At 36.3% G+C, this 22,617-nt stretch overlaps 1 protein-coding gene across 2 annotated transcripts in view; it reads right to left on the bottom strand.

Annotated features, from left to right (window-relative positions):
- Positions 1-22,617, bottom strand: part of LOC110032043 (protein AAR2 homolog) — a gene marked incomplete at its 5' end in the record, with an annotated part of 72,583 nt that overhangs the window by 5,250 nt on the left and 44,716 nt on the right. Inside the window, 2 exon segments of one of the 2 annotated variants that reach the window (XM_020735551.1) lie at positions 7,308-7,445; positions 16,811-16,843. In XM_020735551.1, the coding sequence (XP_020591210.1) occupies positions 7,308-7,445; positions 16,811-16,843 (171 nt within the window). 2 annotated transcript variants of the gene reach the window in all.

Below are 22,617 nucleotides of genomic sequence, written 5' to 3'. Positions count from 1 at the left end.
GACAAAGTAGTACGGCCTGATAATATTTCAAAAGAAGCGTGAAAATATTTTAGAGATCTGGGAATTGCTTGGCTAACTAAACTATTTAATACATTTTAAAAACAAAAAAGATACCTAATGAGTGGAAAAAAAATCTATAGTTTTCTATTTTCAAGATAAAAGGGATACATAAGAGTATGCAACTTATATAGGAATTAAATTAATGTGTCATACATGAAAGTAATGGGAGAGACTAATTGAACATAAGTTTTGACGTGATATAAAAATTTCTCAAAATTAGTTTGGATTTATGTCGGACAAATCTATTATGGAAGTTATACATTTATTGAGAGGTTGACATAAAACTATAGAGAATAAGGAAGATCTACATATGATTTTTGTTGATTTAGAAAAAACTTATGATAAAGTTCCAAGAAAAATTCTATGAAGAGTTCTAAAAAAGAAAAATGTTATTATTGCTTATATTCAAATCATTAAAGATATTTATACTAGAGTTGTCACTTGCTTTCGAACACAAGAAGGATTGACCAAATATTTTCGTATTTCAGCTGGATTACACTAGGAATCGGATTTAAGCCCATATCATTTTTGCTTTAGTTATAGATGCTCATACTAGACATTTACAGGAGGATGTACCTTGGTGTATGCTTTTCACCAATGTATCCTTCTTGTAGATAACACTAAAGAGAGAGTTCAAGAAAAAGCATTATTAAGGTCAACTTTAGAGTTTAAAGACTTTCTTTTGAGTAGATCTAAAATTAAATACATATAATGTAATTTTAGTAATAGTAGAACTAGCGGTGGGATTGTAATAATGGATGATCAAGCCATTAAAAGGAGTGAACATTTAAGATATCTTGGGTCAAATGTTCAAAGTGATTGTAATATAGATGGGATGTTATTAGTAGAATTCAAGTTGGATGGTTGAAGTGCAAGAATGCATCGGGTCTATTGAGTGATAGAAAAGTACCGCTTAAACTTAAAGGAAAATTTTATAAGATGGTAGTGAGATCTACAATGCTTTATAGCGCCTAATACTGGCCTGTAAAAGAGAAGCATAAAATTAAGTTGTGTTGTTGAGATGAGAATGCTCAAGTGTATGAATGGTTTTACACTAAGGGAATGTGAAACGAATATATCTGTCAAAAGGTTGGAGTAGCTCCAGTAGCAGACAAGATTAGGTAGTAGCGCCAGTGGCACTCGCCTTAGATGGTTTGGTCACATTCAACATCGATCATCTGATAACCCTGTTAGGAGAGTAGATGTTTTAGATTTGATTTAATTTATGCTAAGGTTGAGATAAATGTTACGCTACAAATATAGGCGAGCATGCAGATACATGACATCTATTTTTGAAAATTTAGGACACTGACACGCGTTGGATACGCTCTTATTATAAAAAATAATAATATATATGTAAGTTAAATAAAAAAATTAAGAGAAAAAAAATTTGATAGAATTAAATTTTATAGTTTAAGAACCAATTTTAGTTTAATAATTTTATATATTTTATTTTTATTTATAAAAAAAATAAATAATAATTATAAAATAATTAAAATACATAATAGATATTTTGAGTATTTTTTTTAAAAACAACCATCCCAATCAAATATGTTCTAATTTAAATCAAAACATAAAAAATAAAAATAAAAAACAAAAACAAAAATTAAAATGATCTCAAATGACCCTTACAATGTCATAGACAATTGTTTACTCCGCGACATACAAAAAGTAAACATTTGATATCTATTATTACATTAAAATTAAGTCATCTTAATCAATTAATCATTAAAAGAAATAATAAAATCGTTGACTTCTTTGGCATTGAATTCATATGTATTCATATATCCAACGCCTGAATTTTGATTTTTACATTTATGTCACCCAAATCTTTCATATCACATATGATAAACCACTATTTTCAATTTTAAAAAGTGAAATACATCTTTTCATATATATCTAAGTTGGCATATATGTAAAAATTAAAATTTAGGTGCTAGATAGGTAAATATATGAAAATTAAGTGGTATGTACGTAAATATTCTTAAATTTTACATAAAATATATTTTTACATTTTATGTCTTAAATATTTTTCAAAAAATTTCAATTCATTAATTTAGCGGACGCGTGTCCAACATGTATGGTCTGCACGTCATTTTTTTAATATTATTTAAACCAGACACTTCTATGTCGTGTTTGACATGTGTCGGAGATGTGTCGTGTATAATGTGTCAGTGCATCGCAGGATAAACCTAAAAACAATTGGGCATGTTGTATAAAAAAATGATCTTACTTAAGTAGAATTAAATGAAAAAATGTCACTCAATAGGACACAATGGAGAAAAAGGATTCATGTAGTCGGCCTGATTTAGTGGGATAAGGGTTTGTTGTTGTTGTTATTTTTGTTGTGGTGGTGGTTTTAACTTTCTCGGTAGAGGTTAAAAGAATAATAGTGGCATTCAATTCTTCTTCACTAAGCAGCCAAAGAAATGTATTGACAAACTTAGAATTTCTTGACACTTAAAACGATAGTCATCCAAAAGTTATTTAAAAGTCACATCTGAATTTTTGCTCTTTTGAAATTGTTGATGACTAAAAGTAATTATTTCCATATCAAAGAACAATGAAGAGAAGCAGGCATAATGTTTGACCAAAAATAAAAAATAAATGGCGTTCTTCAAAAACCTTTCGGGCCATAGATTGTCTACTCAATCAAACAAAAGGTTGAAGGCTCTTTAATAGTTCTTTTGCATTGCTTTAAGCATTTTATAAAATTTATTACTTTATTTATTTTTTTATTTTTTTTATCTTTCTTGCCAACATATAAGAGAATTACAAGACCATGTAGCTCTGTTCCACTAATAGGAGCAACAAATCAAATGTACGTGAGAACTTATAAGTGTTCAACAATTATGATGACAATCATCCAATAAAGATTTGGGGATGCCATTATTGAATGCTCGCTTATATGTAATGAATGAAAAAAAAAAGACAATTACTCATGATCAGATTAAAGATCAATTAAGGAAGAGATACCTTATGCTAGATCAAAAATTGATATTTGAAGAAATGATGCGAGCATCAAATACGCAAACGCGGGACTACGAGGTTCATGCGAATAGCCTGAGTTGAACCGAATGACTGTTCTTTTGATTTCTTTCCAATTTTTAAAACGTTTTCCTTCATCTTTCATTTATTTCTAGTCATTTCCTATATATGTGTTGTATTAGTGTTCGGAAAGAGTTTTTGGTGTGTTTTGTTTGGAGTAGCCGCTGACATCTCTTTGTTTCCTTCTAGAGTTAAACCTAAGGATCGAGTGATATTCTGACTATATCTCGCTCCCGAGGTGATGATTTATCCTTCCCCAACCCTTCCTCATTCCTCCCGCTACACTATCACACCTTCCTCCTCACTGCTGCCGCCCGAAACCATTGTCTTGATTGTTCCTTCCTAAAGTTTCTATCTTCTGGCTGCTCTACACTCGCTGCCACCCAAAAAATAGCCCTCTAGAAGCCCCAACTTTTTGTTATCGCCCCCAACCCCCCCAACACCAATCCATCCATCCAACCACCTATCACCCTTTCCAGTCCACCTAGCCGACCACCACCATTCAGGGATCAAACCCCAGTTTGAGTTGTGTGTTGTACTTGTTATTATTTCCTATTTCATAATGTCTAGTTGTAATCTCCTATTTATTTTTCCAATAATAATATTTGTTTTTCTATTGTTGTTTAGGTTAACTCTAGTATCATATGGTATCAGAGCTAGTTAAACCCTAGTCATATTCTGAGGTTACTGAAATACCCCACACCCTTCCTGAATATTCCAAACTAACCGCCCACAATGTCATTCACAACATACAACACCTTAAACACCCACTTCCACCTGCCCAAACCCTAACCACGCCACCGAAGATATAATTATCATAAACCTAATTGGGAGGAAATTACACATTCTTGTTTATGAGAAATATGCAAAGAGATGTTCTAGACTTTCTAGGGAAATCTTTCAATTGCAACAAAAACTTGTTCTCGAGAGGAGACAATCTGGAAGGGTCACCAGTAACCACAACGATGATTCATTGGATCGAAAGAATGAACTGAACCCCTTCCACATGGCAGTTTCTACTGATGAAGAACCAATACCCAAAGATTTGACTTGGTGACTTGTCATATTTTGACGACTACATGGATCCAAACAAGTTCATCGAGTGGCTACATTAAAAAGAACATGTCTTTGAGTAGCGAGACGTCCCATCAGACAAAATCTACACGTATATGCAGCTCCAGCTCAGGTTGTGATAAAAGAGAATTGATATTTATTTTATTAGGATGTACTTTTGAATGACAACACCTACAGGATTAACTTACCGGGAGATTGTAACTTTTTCGCTACCTTCAATGGGGCCAACGTAACTACTATGAGGAGAAAAAAGCTTCTGCATATGAGATCGAAACTAACACAAATCCGGACGCAAGACTCAAATAGGTGAACACAGGAGTCAAAGGTTTCACTATTCCATGAACGTGAGGTTCGGACAAACGGGCAGAGCCGAATTGAACGACTGTTCTTTTGGTTTCTTTCCATTTTTCAGCATGTTCGATGTTTCTTTCCTTTCTTTATAGTCTTTTCCAAAATATATGTGTTCTATTAAGGTTTGGAAGGGTTTTTGGTGTGTTTTGTTAGGGATAATGGCCTATGTTTTTGCGTTCTTTTCTAGGTTTTATCCTAGGTCGTGTGGTGCTCCGATTATATCTCGCTCTCGGGGTGGTAATTTATCCTTCCCCAACCCTTCCACTTCTCTCTCGCTTCGCTGCCACACCTCCCTCCTCACTGTAGCCACCGAAAACTACTACTCTGGTTGTTCCTTCCGGTAATTTCTATCTCCCAACCACCCTACACTCGTTGCCACCCTAAAATAGCCCTCCAGAAGCCCCTACTTGTTGTAATCGCCCACTTGTGTCGTACTTATTATTTCTATTTCAGTATCTTGTTGTAATATTCTATTTGTTTTTCAGTAATAATATTTATCTTACCATTGTCATTTGGGTTAACTCCGATATTAGGGGAGTTCTTTATAACTTATCAAACCAAAAATTGACAAGTTGGGGCCTATGATTTAACCAACACCAAAGATCGACGGATCATAGCCTAACACATGGCAATCATGATTGGAAGAGTTCTATGTGTGTATATGTGCAATATTATGATTTTTTTAATTATTTTATTTTTTTTTTTTTTTTTTTGTGCAACAAATTGCCCCTTAAATGAGTATGGTGTGTTGTTATGACACAATAGATTCATTGCACCCCTTCTAGTAGAATCATAACTCTAAATTAAAGTACATGCATTATGTGAAAACTTTATTGTTTGACAGTTTGAATTGAAATTTAAGATATGAAAAGGTCCTTATCCTGACTCTTAGGTTTGTTAGACCGTCACATATTTACGTCAACCCAGGTACTGACACTTGATGAGTGTGACCATAGGTTTATGATTAGGGTTCTATATTTGTCACTTAAGCTTGTTAAACAATCAATTGTTTCAATCCTTGCAATTGTAGAACCATTGAACATATATGTTAACTCAACTACTAGAGCTTGTTCATGGCAACGCAGCTCCTACGATACTAAAGCTAACCCAAACAACAATAGAAAAATCAAATATTATCGTTGAATTAAAAATAGGGAAATACAATCTCACAAACAAAAATAGAAATAGCAACAGATATGACACAATAAACTCAAACTAGGGTAGATCTTGAGGTAGTGGTGGTGATTGGCGAGCAGTTGGTCCTCCGGCTAGGTAGCAAAGAGTGGGTGAAGAGCTTACGTCTTTCAGAGTGCATGGATCCTTTGATTAGATTGCGACGAAAATCTGGTTGTTGTGAGTGATGTATCAAAGCTACCTCTTCCTCTTCCATTTGATCATCCTTTTTATCATTGCTACTAGTATTTTGAATACTAGAAAGAGAATTGGTATTCTGATCATTATCGTTATAAATTATCATACGTTTGGCTCTTCTTATCTCATAATATTCTTCCTCCAAATCTTCTCATTTCCAACTTGCTCTTCTCCCAAATTCTCGATTAATTTGTATGACCATCGAGAAACCTTTTCACTAATTTCTTCTTTTCTAATTCCAATAGATTTCCTCCCAAATTCTCATCCTTTTCAATATTTTTTCATTTCCGGGAGCTAGCAAAGAGTGGGTAAAAGGCTGAAGGCATGGCTGCAGCAAAGGTGTGTCGGTAACTGTGAGGGAAAGTTGTGAAGCTGCAGGAACAACAAGTACAGTTGCTATCCTGGGACGTGATAGCAAGAAAGAGGGGGTTGTACAGCAGGGAAACGGCTAGGAAGCACTGTACTGGGTTGTGGCAGCAAGGGAGCATGGCAGCAGCGAAGGAGAGGAGTTGCAACAATGACAGCAAGCTGGAATGAGAGAAACAGATAATGGGACAGCTGGAACATCATAAAACAGCCAAAAATGACTGTTTTCGGGCGGGTACATCGAGGGGGAATGTCGGCGGCAGTGACGGGGAATGCGGTGGACTTCTTATGAAACGTAAAAGATTCACTGAGCCTAAACTTCTTGATAGAAATTTCTTAGTCTATCTTATGAAACGGAAAAGCACAAACGAACCCTATCTTAGCGATTTAACTTCGGGCTCATATGCTCTGAAGACAATTCTTTCATGGGAATTATCAGTTGAGAAAATATTCAACATTTTTTTCCATAGAAAGCCACAGTAGTTAAAAAGCATAAACCAGCTTGGCCAAGCAATAATTCAAATTCTATGTTAAAATATTATTCCATATTGACACATAATTTAATACCATCTTCAAACTGACATAAAAAGCAGGTCCGTCTGTATGCACGTGAACATGGTGGATTCTCATCAGGAATGACAAAATTATCAATAATTTACTTTTGGGGCGTTTACATACATAGCTCCCAATTTCTCCTATGTATTTACATATCTAACACCTAAATTTCACTTTTTTCACTTTCTACATTTATACCACCTAAATCTTTCATATCACATCAAAAATATCAATATTTTTACTTCTAAAAGTGAATTATACCTTTCATGGATAGGTAAGGTGGCCTACGTAAAAATTGAAGTTTAGATTTTAGAAATGTAAATACATAAGAATTGAGTTGTATGTAAACATCTGTTTACTTTTTGATCGACTTGCTGAACAGCAAGCCAACCCATAAAAGCAACAGACTAAAGTGACCAAGAATTGATGTAATTCTTGAACTTATTTGAAGAATTTTAAATGCAATAATAATAAATAAATACCTTGCAGAGGCGGTATAGAAAAATATCCTTGGAGAACCAATCGTCATCCAGGAATAGGGATGGTCCCTTATCAACAATGTTGCCCTTCTGCTCCCTGTGAAAACCATGCTTTAGTTGGAAGTAGATCACTCTGATGAACTGCAACATCAAGAAAAAAAATAGATAGCAGATACAGTGCTGATGAACCCATTCTTAAGAAAATAGATATTATCACTATAAGATTAAAACAGTTCAAAAGGATAAAATCGAGGAACATTATGCAATCATACTTTCACCTATCAAAAATTAAAATAGAATCTCAAAAACAAAAATAATCATTATTTTTAACGCTGTCCCAATAATTTGGGGTCTACTTCATAAATCAACAATTTTCATTTATTCTAATTGAGCAATAGTTGAGGTGTTAAAATTATACAGCCACAGCCCACCAGCAAGCTGGACCAGAAATCTCAAAATAAAACAATACTCTAGACCAAGTAGATATAACATATAAATATTCCAGGTAAATTAGAAGGCCACCCAAAAAAAAACCCTGACTCCTTGCTGCAACAACCCCTGCCCATTTCCCTGCTTGTTGCCACAATCCCCTGACCATCCCTTTGCTATCGTAAATCTTTCATTCCTCCACTGTTGGCTGCCGCTCCCTAACCAGCAACCCAACCAACGTGCAGCCACAGCCCACCACCTCCCCATCCTCATCCTTAGGGTTGTTGGTGTTTGTAGTCATTTTATTCTTATTTTAAGTGTCTTTGTTGTAACCATTCAAAATTTCAGCAATAGTATTTGTGTTTTTATTGTGATTTGGGTTAACTCTGATATCAATTGGTATCAGAGCTAGCATAACCCTACCTTATCCTATCTATGGTTTCCTAGCATCCATTATATCCAACCCATCTCCACCAAAAAAAATTTCCTACCACCAAATACCCTTTCCACTCCCACAAATCACAAACCTTAACCATGCAACCAAGAAGATACAGGCCCGAGCCTACTTGGGAATAAATACAGCGAGAGCTTCATCATATAGAGAACCGGATGGGAGTAAGGGACGAGCATCCGAATCTCTTCCATAGGGATGACTTCAGTGATGAAAAAGACAGACCCTGATGCTTTAGAATTTAGTATCAAAGGAGGCCGAGAGAAAAGGCTACATATGGAGGACAAAAAGATTTTGTCATCAAATTGAATCTACCAAAGTTTGATGAAAGTATGGCGCCAAATGACTTTATCGAATGGCTACAATCAATCCAGCGGATCTTCGAGTACAAAGAGGTGCCAAAAGATAAGAGGGTGAAACTTGCAGCGATCAAATTGAGGAGTGTCTCCTTGTGGTGGGAAAACTTGTTAAAGCAGAGTAAAAGAAAAGACAGTGACAAGATTACTAAATGGAAGATGATGAGGAAGAAGATGCGGAGAAAATACTAATCTCCTCATTATTGTCACGATATATTTCTGAGACTTTGCCACCTACAGCAGATACCTATTAGTGGAGGATTTCATGGCACAGTTTGATCAGTTTCAGATAAAGTGTGGGTTGATTGAGTTATAGGAATATTAAATAACCAAATATCACGCTATCGAAAACGTTGTGCATTCGTGGCCTTATTGGTCACTGGGAGATGTATGGACCATATCCCTGAAGGTGGAGGACAGCAGAAACAAAGCTGGCAACCATCACAATTCAAATAAACATCCACACTTGGAGACATTAGAAGGAGCACACCTAAGGGAGATGAGAAAATTGGTCAGGATGATTGGTCAGGATAAAGACAGAACCACTCAAAGTGAGAAGCCCGAGAAACATAGCAAGCCTACTACAATCCTAGCCTAAAAATGCTTTAGATGCCATCAATTTGAGCATATCGCCTCCAGTTGCTCAACGAGCCTAGTTGTGCCTTTAACGAGCAGGGTGCAGTGAAGGTGATTAGTGATGAAGAAATAGCTAAAGAATAGAGTGAGGTTTACCATCTTCCACTAGATGAGGATGAGATGCTCGCGGTTCGACGGGTCCTACAAAATAAAAATACGAGGGATCCATAGCGGTTTCGCCACAACATATACTACACTCATCGCATTGTGAATGAAAAGGTAAGTAGTGAAGCAAAGGTGAACCGGCCGACCCAGGTTTATCTAGGAGGCCCCGGTTCAGCTAGGAGAGTCTGGTCCAGCAAGAAGGCTGGACCCACCAGCTGTTTTGGACAATAGAGTGAGATTTGTCAACTTCCACATGATGGAGAGTCGCTCGTAGTTTGACGGGTCCTACTGATTGAAGATATGAAAGATCCACAGTGCCTTCTTCAAAACAAATTCTACACACGTTACATTGTGAAAGGGAAGGTATGCAGTCTCATCATCGATGGAGGAAGCAGCAAGAGTGTGACACCTACACGGATGGTAGAGAAATTGGGTCTCACGACTAGGGTGTAAACGAACCGAACACAAACGAACAGCGTTTGAGTTCGTGTTCGGTTCGTTTGAAATTTAGTTTGTTTGAAATAAGCCCGTGTTCAAAATTGTTTGTGAAGTCATGTTTGTATTCATTTCTTAACGAATGAGCCGTACACGAGTTGTTCACGAATGACGAGCCAATTTAACATCCATATTATTAATATACATAAATAATGTATTATATTAATTATATAACATATATTATATAAATATATAACATCTAAATTAGTATATTACTAATATAGTATATTAATATATTATTATTATTATTAATTTGTTATATATTATAATTTATAAAATTTAATTTTTTAAAATATCATAATTTTTTAGATATAATTATTTTAAATTATTTTATATTTCGAACAATAACGATTCGAACACGAACGAACGCATCACTGTTCGCGTTTAGTTCGTTTAACAAACCCAACAAAAAAAATTTATTCATGTTCATCTTATTTACTTGTCGAATGAATCGAACTTGAACTCATTGACGAACCAAACACAAACTGTTCGCGAACAACGAGCTTTTTTGACAGCCCTACTCATGACCAAGTCACTCTCAGTCGTATTCTTTGTGTGGCTCAAGAAGGAAAACAAGGACAGCATTGATCGAACTTGCCTAGTGGAGTTTTCAATCGGAAGCCAATTGCAGAATCATTTATGGTGTGAAGTGGTACCCATGGATGTCAATCACCTATTGTTGGAGAAACTATGGTAGTTTGACCATAGAACTCAGCACAATGGATTCAAAAATACCTACGCCTACACTAAAGATGGGAAGCGCATCGTTATTCTCCTTTCGGCGAAGCCTGAGATCACAAATATCCTTGCCAACAGAGCAACAATGGTGGGACTAATTTTGGTGATGACAGAGAATGATAAGAATGAGGCACAGGCTCCAGACACTGAACAATCAAAGATAGAGAACATTTCAAGATATCATGGTCGATATCTTACTACCATGGCTACCATTTTCAGAAGTGGTTCAAGCTACCCACACTTCAGATCAGGTTGAGTCGACAGTGGATTAGTTTGGGGATATTGAGCAGCATAGGCGAGACGTGCATACTCAATTCAGTTCTGTAATGGAACACCATGAGAGTGGATCGATATCGATGTATGCTCGCAAGTGGAGGAAAATCCTTAGGTTCTTCGAGAGATAGTACAACTGACACTGGGATCCAAGAGCTACTAGAATCGCAGACAAAGAACCAAAAGCTCCAATGAATGATTTTGAAGCTTGCCTAATCCCAGGAGATTGACGCAAGGCCTATTGTTGAACCAATCCAGCTAGGAGAGTCCTGTCATGCAGGGAGGCCAGATCGGCCGATTGTTTTGGGAGGAAGACTTTGGCGCGCCCTTTCCCCTATAATTTCCCACCTATCTTATTATACATTTGTTGTTTGTTGTTTAGGGTTTAGTTTTAATTGTCTCTTATTTCACTTTGTTGCCTTTAAGGCGTTTCTCCCTTCCAAGGGTTGTATCTGATGGCAAGAAGATGTTCCGATTGTAACTCATTCGTGATGGTGATTATCCCTGTTGTTTCCCCTCTCCCTGCTACCACTTTATATTTTCCTTGTTGCCCGCTTCTTTTGCTTTACCTTTCTTCTTCCAGTCGCCAGCTCCAAGCCATAGCCTTACCGTTAGGTTCATTTCCCTGCACCTTTCTGCTTCCAACTGCCAACTCCAACCATCTTTCAACCGCTCACTGCCTTCCACACAACTCTCTGCTCCACCCGCACTGCAGAAGACCTTCCTCTCAGGTTGTGTTGTTGTTCAACCACAACCACATATTCCCTACCCTATTTCTATAACAACTTGCTTCCATTCATGTACTCCTTACAGCCCCCACATGTCCTACCTGCATTCTACTACAGCTGCCTACCTCTACCGTCTTTTTCCCTACCATAGTCGTGCCCTCTCCTGCCCTTCAAGCTAACACCAGCCCACCAGCCAACATATAGCAAGCCTCCGACCAGCATATCCATCTGCTCATTAGCTGGCACCCTCCCCTTCATAGTTTCCCTAGGGTGTCCTTTTATGTTTGTTATTGTTTATTTCCTGTTTAAAGAGTCATCATCATAACCTATTTGAATTTGAGCAATAATACTTTTATTCTTATTCTGGTTTGGGTTAACTCCAGAACCATGTAGTTTCAATATAGATGAAGGGAGCAGCAAGAATATGGCATATGCAAATGGAGGAGAATTTGGGATTGATCACTCAAAGGCATTTCCCGTCGTATTCCTGAAGTGGATGCAAAAGTAGAATAGCGTCAGCATTGACTAGAGGTGCCTAGTAGAGTTTTTGGCTGGAAGCCAATTACAGATTCAGGTGTGGTGCGACGTAGTGCCCTTGGGGAGACCGTGGCAATTTGACCGTAAGACTTAGCGCCACGAGTTCAGAAACACCTACTCTTTCACCAAGGAGAGGAAGTGTATTGTCCTTCTTCCTTTTGTGGAACCCAAGATCACAGGAACCCTTGCCAACATAGCATCGTTAGTGGGACCAATATTGGTGACGACAAAGTATGATAAGACTGAAACGCTGATTTCAGACATGAGACAATCATGACAGAGCATTTCAAGACATCATAATTTATACTGTACCACCATGGCCACTATAGTTTGAGGAGGTTCAGGTTACTCTCACTCCAGCTCAGGTTGAGTCAACCTTGAATTACATTAGGAGTATTCAACAGATGATGGGAAACGAAGTCACGGTTTAGTTTAATAGCGTACCCACGGAATGTTGGATTGATATGGATGTATGCCTGCTAGTGGAGAAAACTATAGTGTTTTGGGGGCCAAGGCAATCATTAGTGGGATCCACGAGCTTTCAGGGTCGCCATAAAAGAGTCATCAGCCCTGGGAGGTCACAACAGCTACATCACCAGCAACAGGTAAACAGAAGCTTCAACAAATGAGGTTGAAGCTCTCCCAACCCCGAGAGATTAACGCAGGATTATCCACCTGAACCTGTTCAACCGATTTAGGGTAAGGCTAGGAGGGTCGGCTGGTCCTTCAAGGGTTTGAGGTTGCCGCCCAAGTGGGTGGGGCCCCTCCTAATTTACCTAGTCTATTTATATGTTATTTCTACTTGTTCTAGGGCATTATTGTGTTTTGAGATTTATGGTCAAACTTGATGATGGGGGTTATTTTCCTTTTAGGATTGTATCCGAGGACAATTAGTGCTCCGGTTGTATCATACTCCAAAATGATGATTATCTCCGCTATTCCCTATTTGTTGCCCCTTCTCCTTGTTGTCGCCAACATCTCCCTCACCTCTCTACTCCCTGCCACCAACCTCCAGTCTATTCCTTACTTGCCACCTATGCCCTGCACCCCTATGCTCCAGCCGCCAACTTCCCCATCCAGCTGCTAGCCTCCCTCCATTCATTTGTCCCTCTATCTTTGAAGGGTATGTATTTTGCATGAAAAAATGAAAAAAAGGTTACAAAGGACCAAAAAATATAAAAGCTACACACAAGAACTAATGTGGTTGGCTTCAGCCTCCACACTCAAAACAGAAGACCTATCTAAAGCGATATGAGAATAAAAATGGACCGCATTGTCATATTCTCTATGGGAAATAAAGAAAAAATTTGTTTAAACTCAAAAATAAAAGATATGTCAGGTCCACTTTCAATTTGTTGTTACCATACCTTTTCCTTCATGCTATCCCGGAAGTAGTTAATAACCGTGACATCTTTCTCTCTATCCGTGAAGGGTGTGCATTTTGCATTAAACATAAAAAGAAGTACAAAATAGTACAAAAAAAGATCCTAAGACCTGTGCAAAAGAGGCCCTATAATCGCAAAGGATAACAAAAATATCTAATGATTTGTGAAGCATATCCCAAGTAAAACTGTGAAAGGGTCTTTTGGACACAAAAATGGGCAGCCCGATTAATCTCCCCATGAACAAAATGAAAAAGACCTTGTCTAAAAGAGGTAATAAACGAGAGAGCCTGGAAATGGTATGAGTTGTCCCTCCAACTACACAGCTCCATCGCCTAACACATGAAATTAATGATGTTAACATTATCATCTTCAAAGATGGAGCCAAAGGCTTACCGTAGCCTGCTTCCAGCCTGCCGCCCCTCTAGTCGGTCACCAAGTCCCCTTCACCTGCTTGTTGTCACAATTCCCATAACTCTGTCTCCTTGTTGTTGCAAACCCTTAGCACCTCACTGCTTGCTACCACAGTCCACTAACCTTCCCTTTGCAATTGAAACCCTCCATCCTCGACTGTTGGTTGACACTCCCCAACCAGCCAACCTAACCATAGCTGAACCACCGCGTACTGCCTTCCTGTCCTCTCCTTAAGGGTTGTTGGTGCTTGTTGTTGTTTTATGGTTATTTTAAGAGCCTTTGTTTTAGACCTTCAAAGTTTTTCCACAATAATATTTGCATTTCTATTATAGTTTTCAGTTAACTCCAGTACCAAAAGTATAAGAAGAAAACAAGACATTAACCCAATATTAGTAAATGATATAATCTGATAATGAGCTGATTATTGAGGAAAAAAAATATGGTGCTTCCACAAGAAACTTCTTAGGTGAATGAAGAACATGTATATGATGTTGATGTAATAAAAAAAATGTCAATAAATAATACAAATAAAGAATTACAAAATCTTACACAAAGAAGAAAAGATGTTTTTATAACATATGATCAAAAAAAAAAGTTGAATGATAAAACAAGTTTCATATTTACTTTTAATTGTCATTTACATAATTATGTATTCTTATAGAAAAAAATCTTAAATATTTACGAATGTCATTTTGTTTTTGTTTTTTTAACAATGATAAGAAGAAACAAATTATAAATGCATCTAGACTGAGAATAATGATGACTTTAATGAAGTGAACAATGAACTTGAAGAATGAATAATATTCAAGAATTGAGATCAACTAGTTTATTTTTTTGCTCAAATATGTTTACTTATTTTTATATGTTTGTACTTTTTTGTGGTGACCTAGGAAGACTTGGATGGTTTGGTCACGTTAAACGTCGACCATCTGATGATCCGATTAGGAGTGTAAATGTTTTAAATTTGACTCATGTTAACAAAGGCAAAGGTAGACCTAGGAAAACTTGGGCTTATTGTATAAAAAAATGATCTTAATTGATTAGAACTAAATGATAATATGACACTTAATAGGACGCAATGGAGAAAAAGGATTCATGTACACGTAAAGGGATTAAGGCTTTGTTGTTTTTTGTACTTTTTTGTAGTGGAATTATGTCAATATCTTAAAAATTTTAGTCCTAGAAGACTTATTTTGAAATTGAATGAGTAAAAGTTTTTATTTTTATCTCTTAATATTTATATCTTATATTTCTTTTACACCGCAGGGCTTGCACCCGATGCATTGTGGCTTACGCCTTGCCACGTAGCAATTAAACTGCACCCCCTTAAAATATTGTTTATTATTAGTATATATAGTGAAGTCATAAGAGATGCGAAGTCAAATAACTCTGTTTTCCTAAAATGTATGGCTGCAATATTCAAGAAGATAATTTAACCCAATTTTTAGTAAATGCATACATGATGAATGGATATAACATGAATCTATCCATGTCATGCGATTTGAATCAGTTTATGATTGTCTATGGTTGCTAATTGAGCATATTGTCAGTCACAACAGCTACTACTCCAGATGCATAACACTGATATATAGAACAGAAATAGCTTTCAATACAAAATTACAAATTCATCCAATATTTTATCAAAATTTAGCACTGATATGCATGAAAAAAATCAGTCAAATATAAAAAGTTTCTACTCGTTCCTATAAAACAGTGTGAGTTCACACTACATAAAAAATGACAGGAATTAAGAAAATTCATACCTTTCTTGTCATTTGCTACCAATAAATTTCAGTTGTAAGCACTTAACGGATGCAAATATTCATCAGTCTGAAATTTAAAACAGTAGAAACTTCTTATGTTTATTATGTTTCACTTATCAAAATCCCACAACCACAACTCTAATAATTTATCACATGATATGCAATATTTAAAATGTTCGCTGATGATATACTTCTTGAAGATAAGACCAGAGAAAGAGTTCAAAAAAACATGAATTATGGAGGCTTGTATTGGAGTGTAAAAACCTTCGTTTGAGTAGATCTAAAACTGAATATGTGGACTAAAATTTTAGTATTAGTAGCTCTAGTGGCAGAGTTGTAACTATAGGTGATCAAATCATTAAAAGGTGTGAACATTTTAGATAGCTCGGGTTTATTGTTCAAAGTGATGGTGATGTTAATGGGATGTTTTTAGTAGAATTCAAGTTGGTTGGTTGAAGTGGAGGAATACGTCTTTTGTCTGATAGAAAAGTACCGTTTAGACTGCAAGGAAAATTTTATAAGATGGGGAGAGACATGCAATGTTCTATGGCATAGAATGTCGATCTTTAAAAGAGAAGCATAAAACAAAGTTAAGTGTTGCAGAAATGAGAATGCTTAGGTGGATGAGTGGCTTTACATTTGAAGACAAAATGCAAAATGAATACACTCGTGATAGGATTGGTGTAACTCCAGTGACGGACAAGATTAGAGAGAGTCGTCTTTGATGATGTGGTCACATTAAACGTCGATCATTTGATGATTTGGTTAAGAGAGTAAATGTTTTAGATTCGACTTATGTTAATAAAAGCAAAGTTAGACCTAAAAAGACTCGGACATAATGTATAAAAAATGATCTTAATCTGTTAGAAATAAATGAAAATGTGACTCTCAATAGAACGCAATGGAGAAAGGATTCATGTAGCTGACCCCATTTAGTGGGGGTAAAGGCTTATTGTTATTGTTGTTATGCAGATTTGTATAATAATAAGCCAAACAATTTTTTATTTTTTTACAATACAGCGATTATTCTAAACTTCCATGTGGTTCATTGACATTACATCTACTATTATTCGATTTCAGAGTAGATTATGAGCTTTAGAACTCAGCAACATGTATTAAAAAAATATATATTTCAAGAATCAATTTATAAGAAAATGCTTTGTAAATAATGGAAAGATACACAAGCTCCAGGTTATTACCTTTGTAAACAGCTGACTCCTGGTCCTAAGTGGCTGTATAAGAATGAAAATCATAAAATCATTAAAAAAAATTAACTATTCAGAAAATAAGAAAAATTATATAATAGGTCAAAATAAATCCACGAGAATGACATTTCCATGATAAAGTTAACTAGGTGGGGTTCAGTAAAATAAAAGAGATAAGCAATATCAATGAACAGGTACATTTGGGTTATCATTTAATTAAAGAAGTATCGACAATGCAAATTTTTCTAGCTGTCCATTACATTGTCAAATTTTGTTCGTTGGTCTCTTGTAAAATTTAAAAAAAAAATGGAGAATGTAATGTAATGCCTAAAAAAGACAAAATGTAATATTAAAATGTGTTTTTAATTTACACCTGATTTTTTGCACATCCAAAGAATCATGAAAACTTTTATTAAATTCTATATTTTATTTCCATATTTTTGGCATATGGGAGTATAGGTTAATTTTTCAAAGTACGCATAGTTAATTAATTAGTTCCTCTTTAAACTAATTTCATCAAATTTTATTAAATGTTAACGTAGCAAAGGGTTGTGACGGAATTAAATGTATATGCATGTATACACAAACACGGTATACAAAAGTTTACACTGAAATCTTCTCTTATTAAATTGAACACACCTACCGGATAGTTGAATTGAACTGAGCTTATCTGCCGAAGTGGTTAAACTGAGCCGATCTACTGAAGTTATTGAACTAAGCACACCTACCAAAATGGTTGAGCAAAGCTCATCTACCAATCCGATCACTTTTTTTCCTTGGAAGATTAATCTAACCCATTGCGCTAGGGCAGCTACCAGAGAAAGCCATCATAACTACTAAGGACATCAATTCCTTATTTAAAGGTGCAGTCTCCGACATTTAGAATTCTATCTTTTCACCAAAATACTAGGGTTGTTGTTGTACCGGCAATCCAACATTCGCGAGCAGTTATCATCAGTCGGCGCTGCCTGACATTCACATCTCAATCTTCTTATATTGATGTAAAGCATAAAGGTTTGCTCGTTTCTATCATGAAATTTTCCCCGTAAATATTTTGTCTTTAAATTTCATATGTTGATGTATTAACTTTCTGGCTATAATTTACTTTGAAATTAAACCCGATAGAATGTTAAAATCTCTTATAATATAAAATTTATGTCACCTCAAAAAACAAATAGGTAAACACACAATAACCTGATGGAATAGACATATTGCTGGAAAAAAATTGCAACATAGAAGATGCGAGAAATCCTGGGAAATGCTGCATAATTAAGTGTCTCTTAACTGTAATATAGTATCCAACTCTTCTTTTGACCTAGACATAAGCTGAGAAGGGTTGTGTCCCTGGTTGTCAACTATCACATAAAGGAACTAATAGGAAAAACATAAAGAAAACAATATATCAGTATCATAGGAACATGAGCCACATCACCTTTGAAAGACTCAAAGTTGCTCTAACTTTTCTGTAGTTGTCATTTCTAATTATTGGATTGTTAGGACTTTTATGTCACTTTGAACACTTCAAACTAGATTCAACGGTGTACATTAGAACTTCCCCTATTAGAAACATTTTAACGACTATTCTCGTAAGATCGATACGCAAACTCTTTATCCATATATTTCTTGATTGACACATATTTGCATGATTAACTGATTTCTTTGCAAAAATTTTGAGCATCAAGGCGCTCGTATCTGAGTAACCTCGATCACTCTCCGCACAGCAGGATGTTCTCTCTCACAAAGCACCAAAAGTGATTTCCAAATTTGCGATAACTCCTATCTGACCCTCTGTCCTTGGGTGTGTTACTAAACTAAACTGAAACTTAATACCAAGCTTATGTTATAGTCTTACAAGAGTATCTCAAAAAATTTTCATCTCTGTCAGAAAATTAGACATGTTGGACCACTCTAAACAGTGGCAACCCAGGAATAAACTGAAAGTTACTCTAGTGAGGGTCGCAGTGCCTCAAATTCCATGACATTGTCTTCTAGCATCACCATTATTGGCTCCTCTCTCATAACCTATAAAAAGATAGCTCGCATCGCCACATCCTCAAACTGCTCGGACTACTTAAAATGCAAGCATACAATGTGCATCTCATCTCTTGTGAAAGTGATATCAATGTTAACTTAAACCACAATAGAACAAGCATATTTTATTACTAAAAGGCAATGGTGTTACAATCATGACTCAAAATAGAAAAAGAAAATGCGACACGGGAGTTAGGGCGAGACGAGACAGTTAGTGGACGGTTATGTGGGGTTGTTGACCTCATTTTTGTGAGGTCTTTCCTTCCTCTTCATAGAGCCTAGGATCTAGCCATAGGACTTTCCTATCGACTATCTTAGAGGACTATTGTCGGGACCCACACCATTTAGAAACTCAAACCATCTCTTAACGCTTTTGTGAAGCCTCACAATGGTGGTCCCAAGACATTCTCATTTGGTCGAGTGGTTATGATTTTGAGCTATCACCACCCGGTTGAGTGGCTAAGATCATGTATCATCGCCACTGGGTTGAGTGGCGAGGACCAACACGTCACGGCCCGAGTGGAGTTCCTATAGGATTTAAAAGCCTTAGGACATCCATAATGACTTTAGTACATTCGCACACACAAATACCACAATTCGCATCACCTACACCTGTAAGCATCACCTACACCTGTAAAAACCTACACCTGTAAAAACTTCACAATTAATTGAAACACAAGTCAATTTTTGAAATGACCGATCAAGAACCTGAAATTTGAAGACATCGAAGTTGATGTTTTTTTACCCGATCTTCGTCCGGATGACCTCGAATGACGAAATGGATTGCGCCAGTGTGTCCGGGACGTCGATTTTAGCTAAAAAGTACGCTCATGTTGCTATAATTTCACACACGAACAAATTGCACACAAATCAGTACACTTGTCTGAACAACCCCGGATGTCGAAACGGGTTCTATCAGTGCGTCCGGGACGTCGATTTTATCTAGGAGAGTCATCCATTTTGCTATGATTTCAAACACAAGTGAAAAGTGCGCAAATTGGGAGATTTTAATATTAAATATTATAAAATTAATAATAATAAAGAAGGCATTTCATTATTCCTCCTAAATCCTTAACCTAATTCACACTCCCAGCCGGTTTCCCCCATTTCGAGACAATTTTGTCTCGCGGATAGCCCACCCCCGGCCCTAGCTACCCGGTTGGGCCACCTTCGTCTCCCCCACTCTCTCACGAGCAGGTTCGCACGGAATGCCATCCCCCCCCCCATTTGCGCGAATTTACTCTTTTGCCCGAACCCTGGCTAGTCTATTTTCACAGCTCTTCTCGATCCTTCTGGCCCGACTCTTCTTCGTGAGCCGCCCGACCGAGCAACCTCACAATCGAGAGGCTTTACCTGTTCGACCTTTCTCCTTCTCAAGGCCGCATTTCCTCCTCCCTAAATGTGCCTCTTCCTCTCTCGTTACCACATTTGGCCACTCCATCATAGTAGGTACAGCTCTTTCTCTCTTCCCTGCTTATAAAAGCCCTACCTAGGGTAGGGTTGGGGGTTGTTGAAATTTTGGGAGGAGAAGAGAGGAGAAAGTGTTGTTGCATCTTTGGCTGGTTATTGTTGGATCTCTATCAGTCGTGTGCATTCGTTGTTATATTCTCGAAGCTTTTGGGTTATGAGTCTTGTGCTTTTGCATCAAAGTTCTTAAGAGAAGTGCTGTTGATTTTTTTTCTTAGGTTTGTTCTTGAGTTTGTTTTGGATCTGCATCAAGAGGTGACCCTCTTCCTCATCTTTCTTCAAGCATTTGAATGAATTATTTGTTTTAGTCTACTTTCATGCCTTGGGTTTAATGTGCTCATAATTGCTCTGATGATTTCTTGCCTGGCGATATGAGTAATCTTTCAAATATGCGTCACTTGGAATTGCCCCTGAATGCATTTTTTAAAGTAGTCTTTCTAATTTGCGTCACTTGAAATTGCCCCTGAATGCATTTTCTAATGCACCTGGAATTGGGAAATTAAGGTCACTTTAAGAACTAATTGAGTTTAATGTTAAGAATGAGAATGGTTATAGAATTGTTGAGTTGGAACGTATGAGCGGGGTGCGTGAATTAAAAATAAATTTTCTGAAAAATGTGGAGGATGCTAGGGAGGCTAGCACAACAAAATTACTTGAGAGGAGAAAACTCACATATTTATTCTTGAATTGGGGCAATACTATTGATGAATGGAACTCAGACATGGGAGTTGGAAGCCTACGGAACTTTGTCAATTCTGACTTAGATGTGAACGTGCTCGAAAATCTTAAACCATACAAAAACCTAAAGAGTTCGTCTGTAGTTTCATACTAGGGTATAAGCTATGCAAAATGGATGTACAATGCAAGTTTGATCTCCAATCTGGAGCACATCCGTCTAACGGTGCTCGGCGTGGGAAACTCTGCCACCTTTTGGGCAGCTTCTTCCCCACCTAAAGTCTCTGTATCTTCGTAACATGCAAAAAATAAAGTAGCTTGATAATAAATTCAGTGGGAATAACAATATCTGTGTGTTTCCAGCGTTAGAAGATTCGGCATGAAGGATTTGCTAAACATTTACATATATGCTATGCAATTCCTTTGTGTTTACATATCTAACACCTAAACTTTCATATGAATATTTTGGTTTGATACTCTCATGCATAAGAACTAGACAATAATGACCATATTTGTTTAAAGATTTAAGGGGTTTTGCATAAACCCTTGAATTTTTAGGTGTTTAATGTGTAAACACATGATAATTGTGTTGTTTGTATGTAAATAATTTTGAGAAATTCTCTCGTGTATGTAGGGTCGATGGGTTTATTAGTAATCGATGTATTATTGTTGTTGCCCTTTTAAGCGTGGTATATGCCTTCTATGCGCAGATAAGATGGTAGGTATGTAAAGATTAATACTTTGGTGCTTCACTTTAACAAATCTGAGAACATTTTATGTTTGTTTACAAGCCATGGAAAGTGGCAGTGCCTTATTCTTGAAAAATTTAAAAGCTCTCATATTAAATTTGTAAAATTCACAAATGCTTTGATGTTTTACATTTGAAAAATCTGAAAATTTTCAAACTATATTTGGAAAGTTTGGGAGCGGCAATGTTTTACTTTTGCAAAACTTAGAAGCTTTAAGTATTCTATTTGGAAAATATGGAAAGTTTACAAATGCTTTGATGCTTTACATTTGAAAAATCTGAAACTTTTCAAACTCTATTTGGAAAGTTTGGGAGAGTGGTAATGTTTTACTTTTACAAAACCTGGAAGCTTTTAAGTGTTTTATTTGAAAAATTTGGAAGTCTTTTCAAATCATTTTGATTTTTGAAGATTTGAAAGTTTTTTAAGCCTCTTTGTTTCTGAAAACTTGAATTATTTCATTTGAGTCTTCTTTTAGATACTAAATTGAAAGTCTCAAAATGTTACTTTTACGTCATTTTAAATTTTATATTATTGTTGTCTTGAAAACTTTAAATGCTCTTTTCGAGTTCAATTTCCTTGATGTTTTGGAAGTTTATTTAATTACTTATTTTTGAAAGAATTTAAACGTTTTTAGATCGATTCACTTGTGGTTTCGCTTCTGGCTTTGCTGATTTTGTTTAAGTGGGTCGGCTTCCTCCGCTTATTTGGTTTTGTTTTCTTTTTTTTTTGTCTATGGTTAAGTTAAAAATGAGAATTTCTGATTTAATTATTTTCAGGATTGATTCACGCCTTTAAAAAAAATGGGTAATCAGAAGGGAAGGAACTAAAAGAAAAACAATGATAATTAGTCTGTTGAGATGATTGAAACTCAAGGGGAAA

This window comes from Phalaenopsis equestris, unplaced genomic scaffold (assembly GCF_001263595.1).
Source record: "Phalaenopsis equestris unplaced genomic scaffold, ASM126359v1 Scaffold000877, whole genome shotgun sequence".
NCBI classification, from domain to species: domain Eukaryota; kingdom Viridiplantae; phylum Streptophyta; class Magnoliopsida; order Asparagales; family Orchidaceae; genus Phalaenopsis; species Phalaenopsis equestris.
The sequence above is the reverse complement of the archived record's forward strand: the minus strand, read 5'-3'. Positions and strand labels throughout refer to the sequence as shown.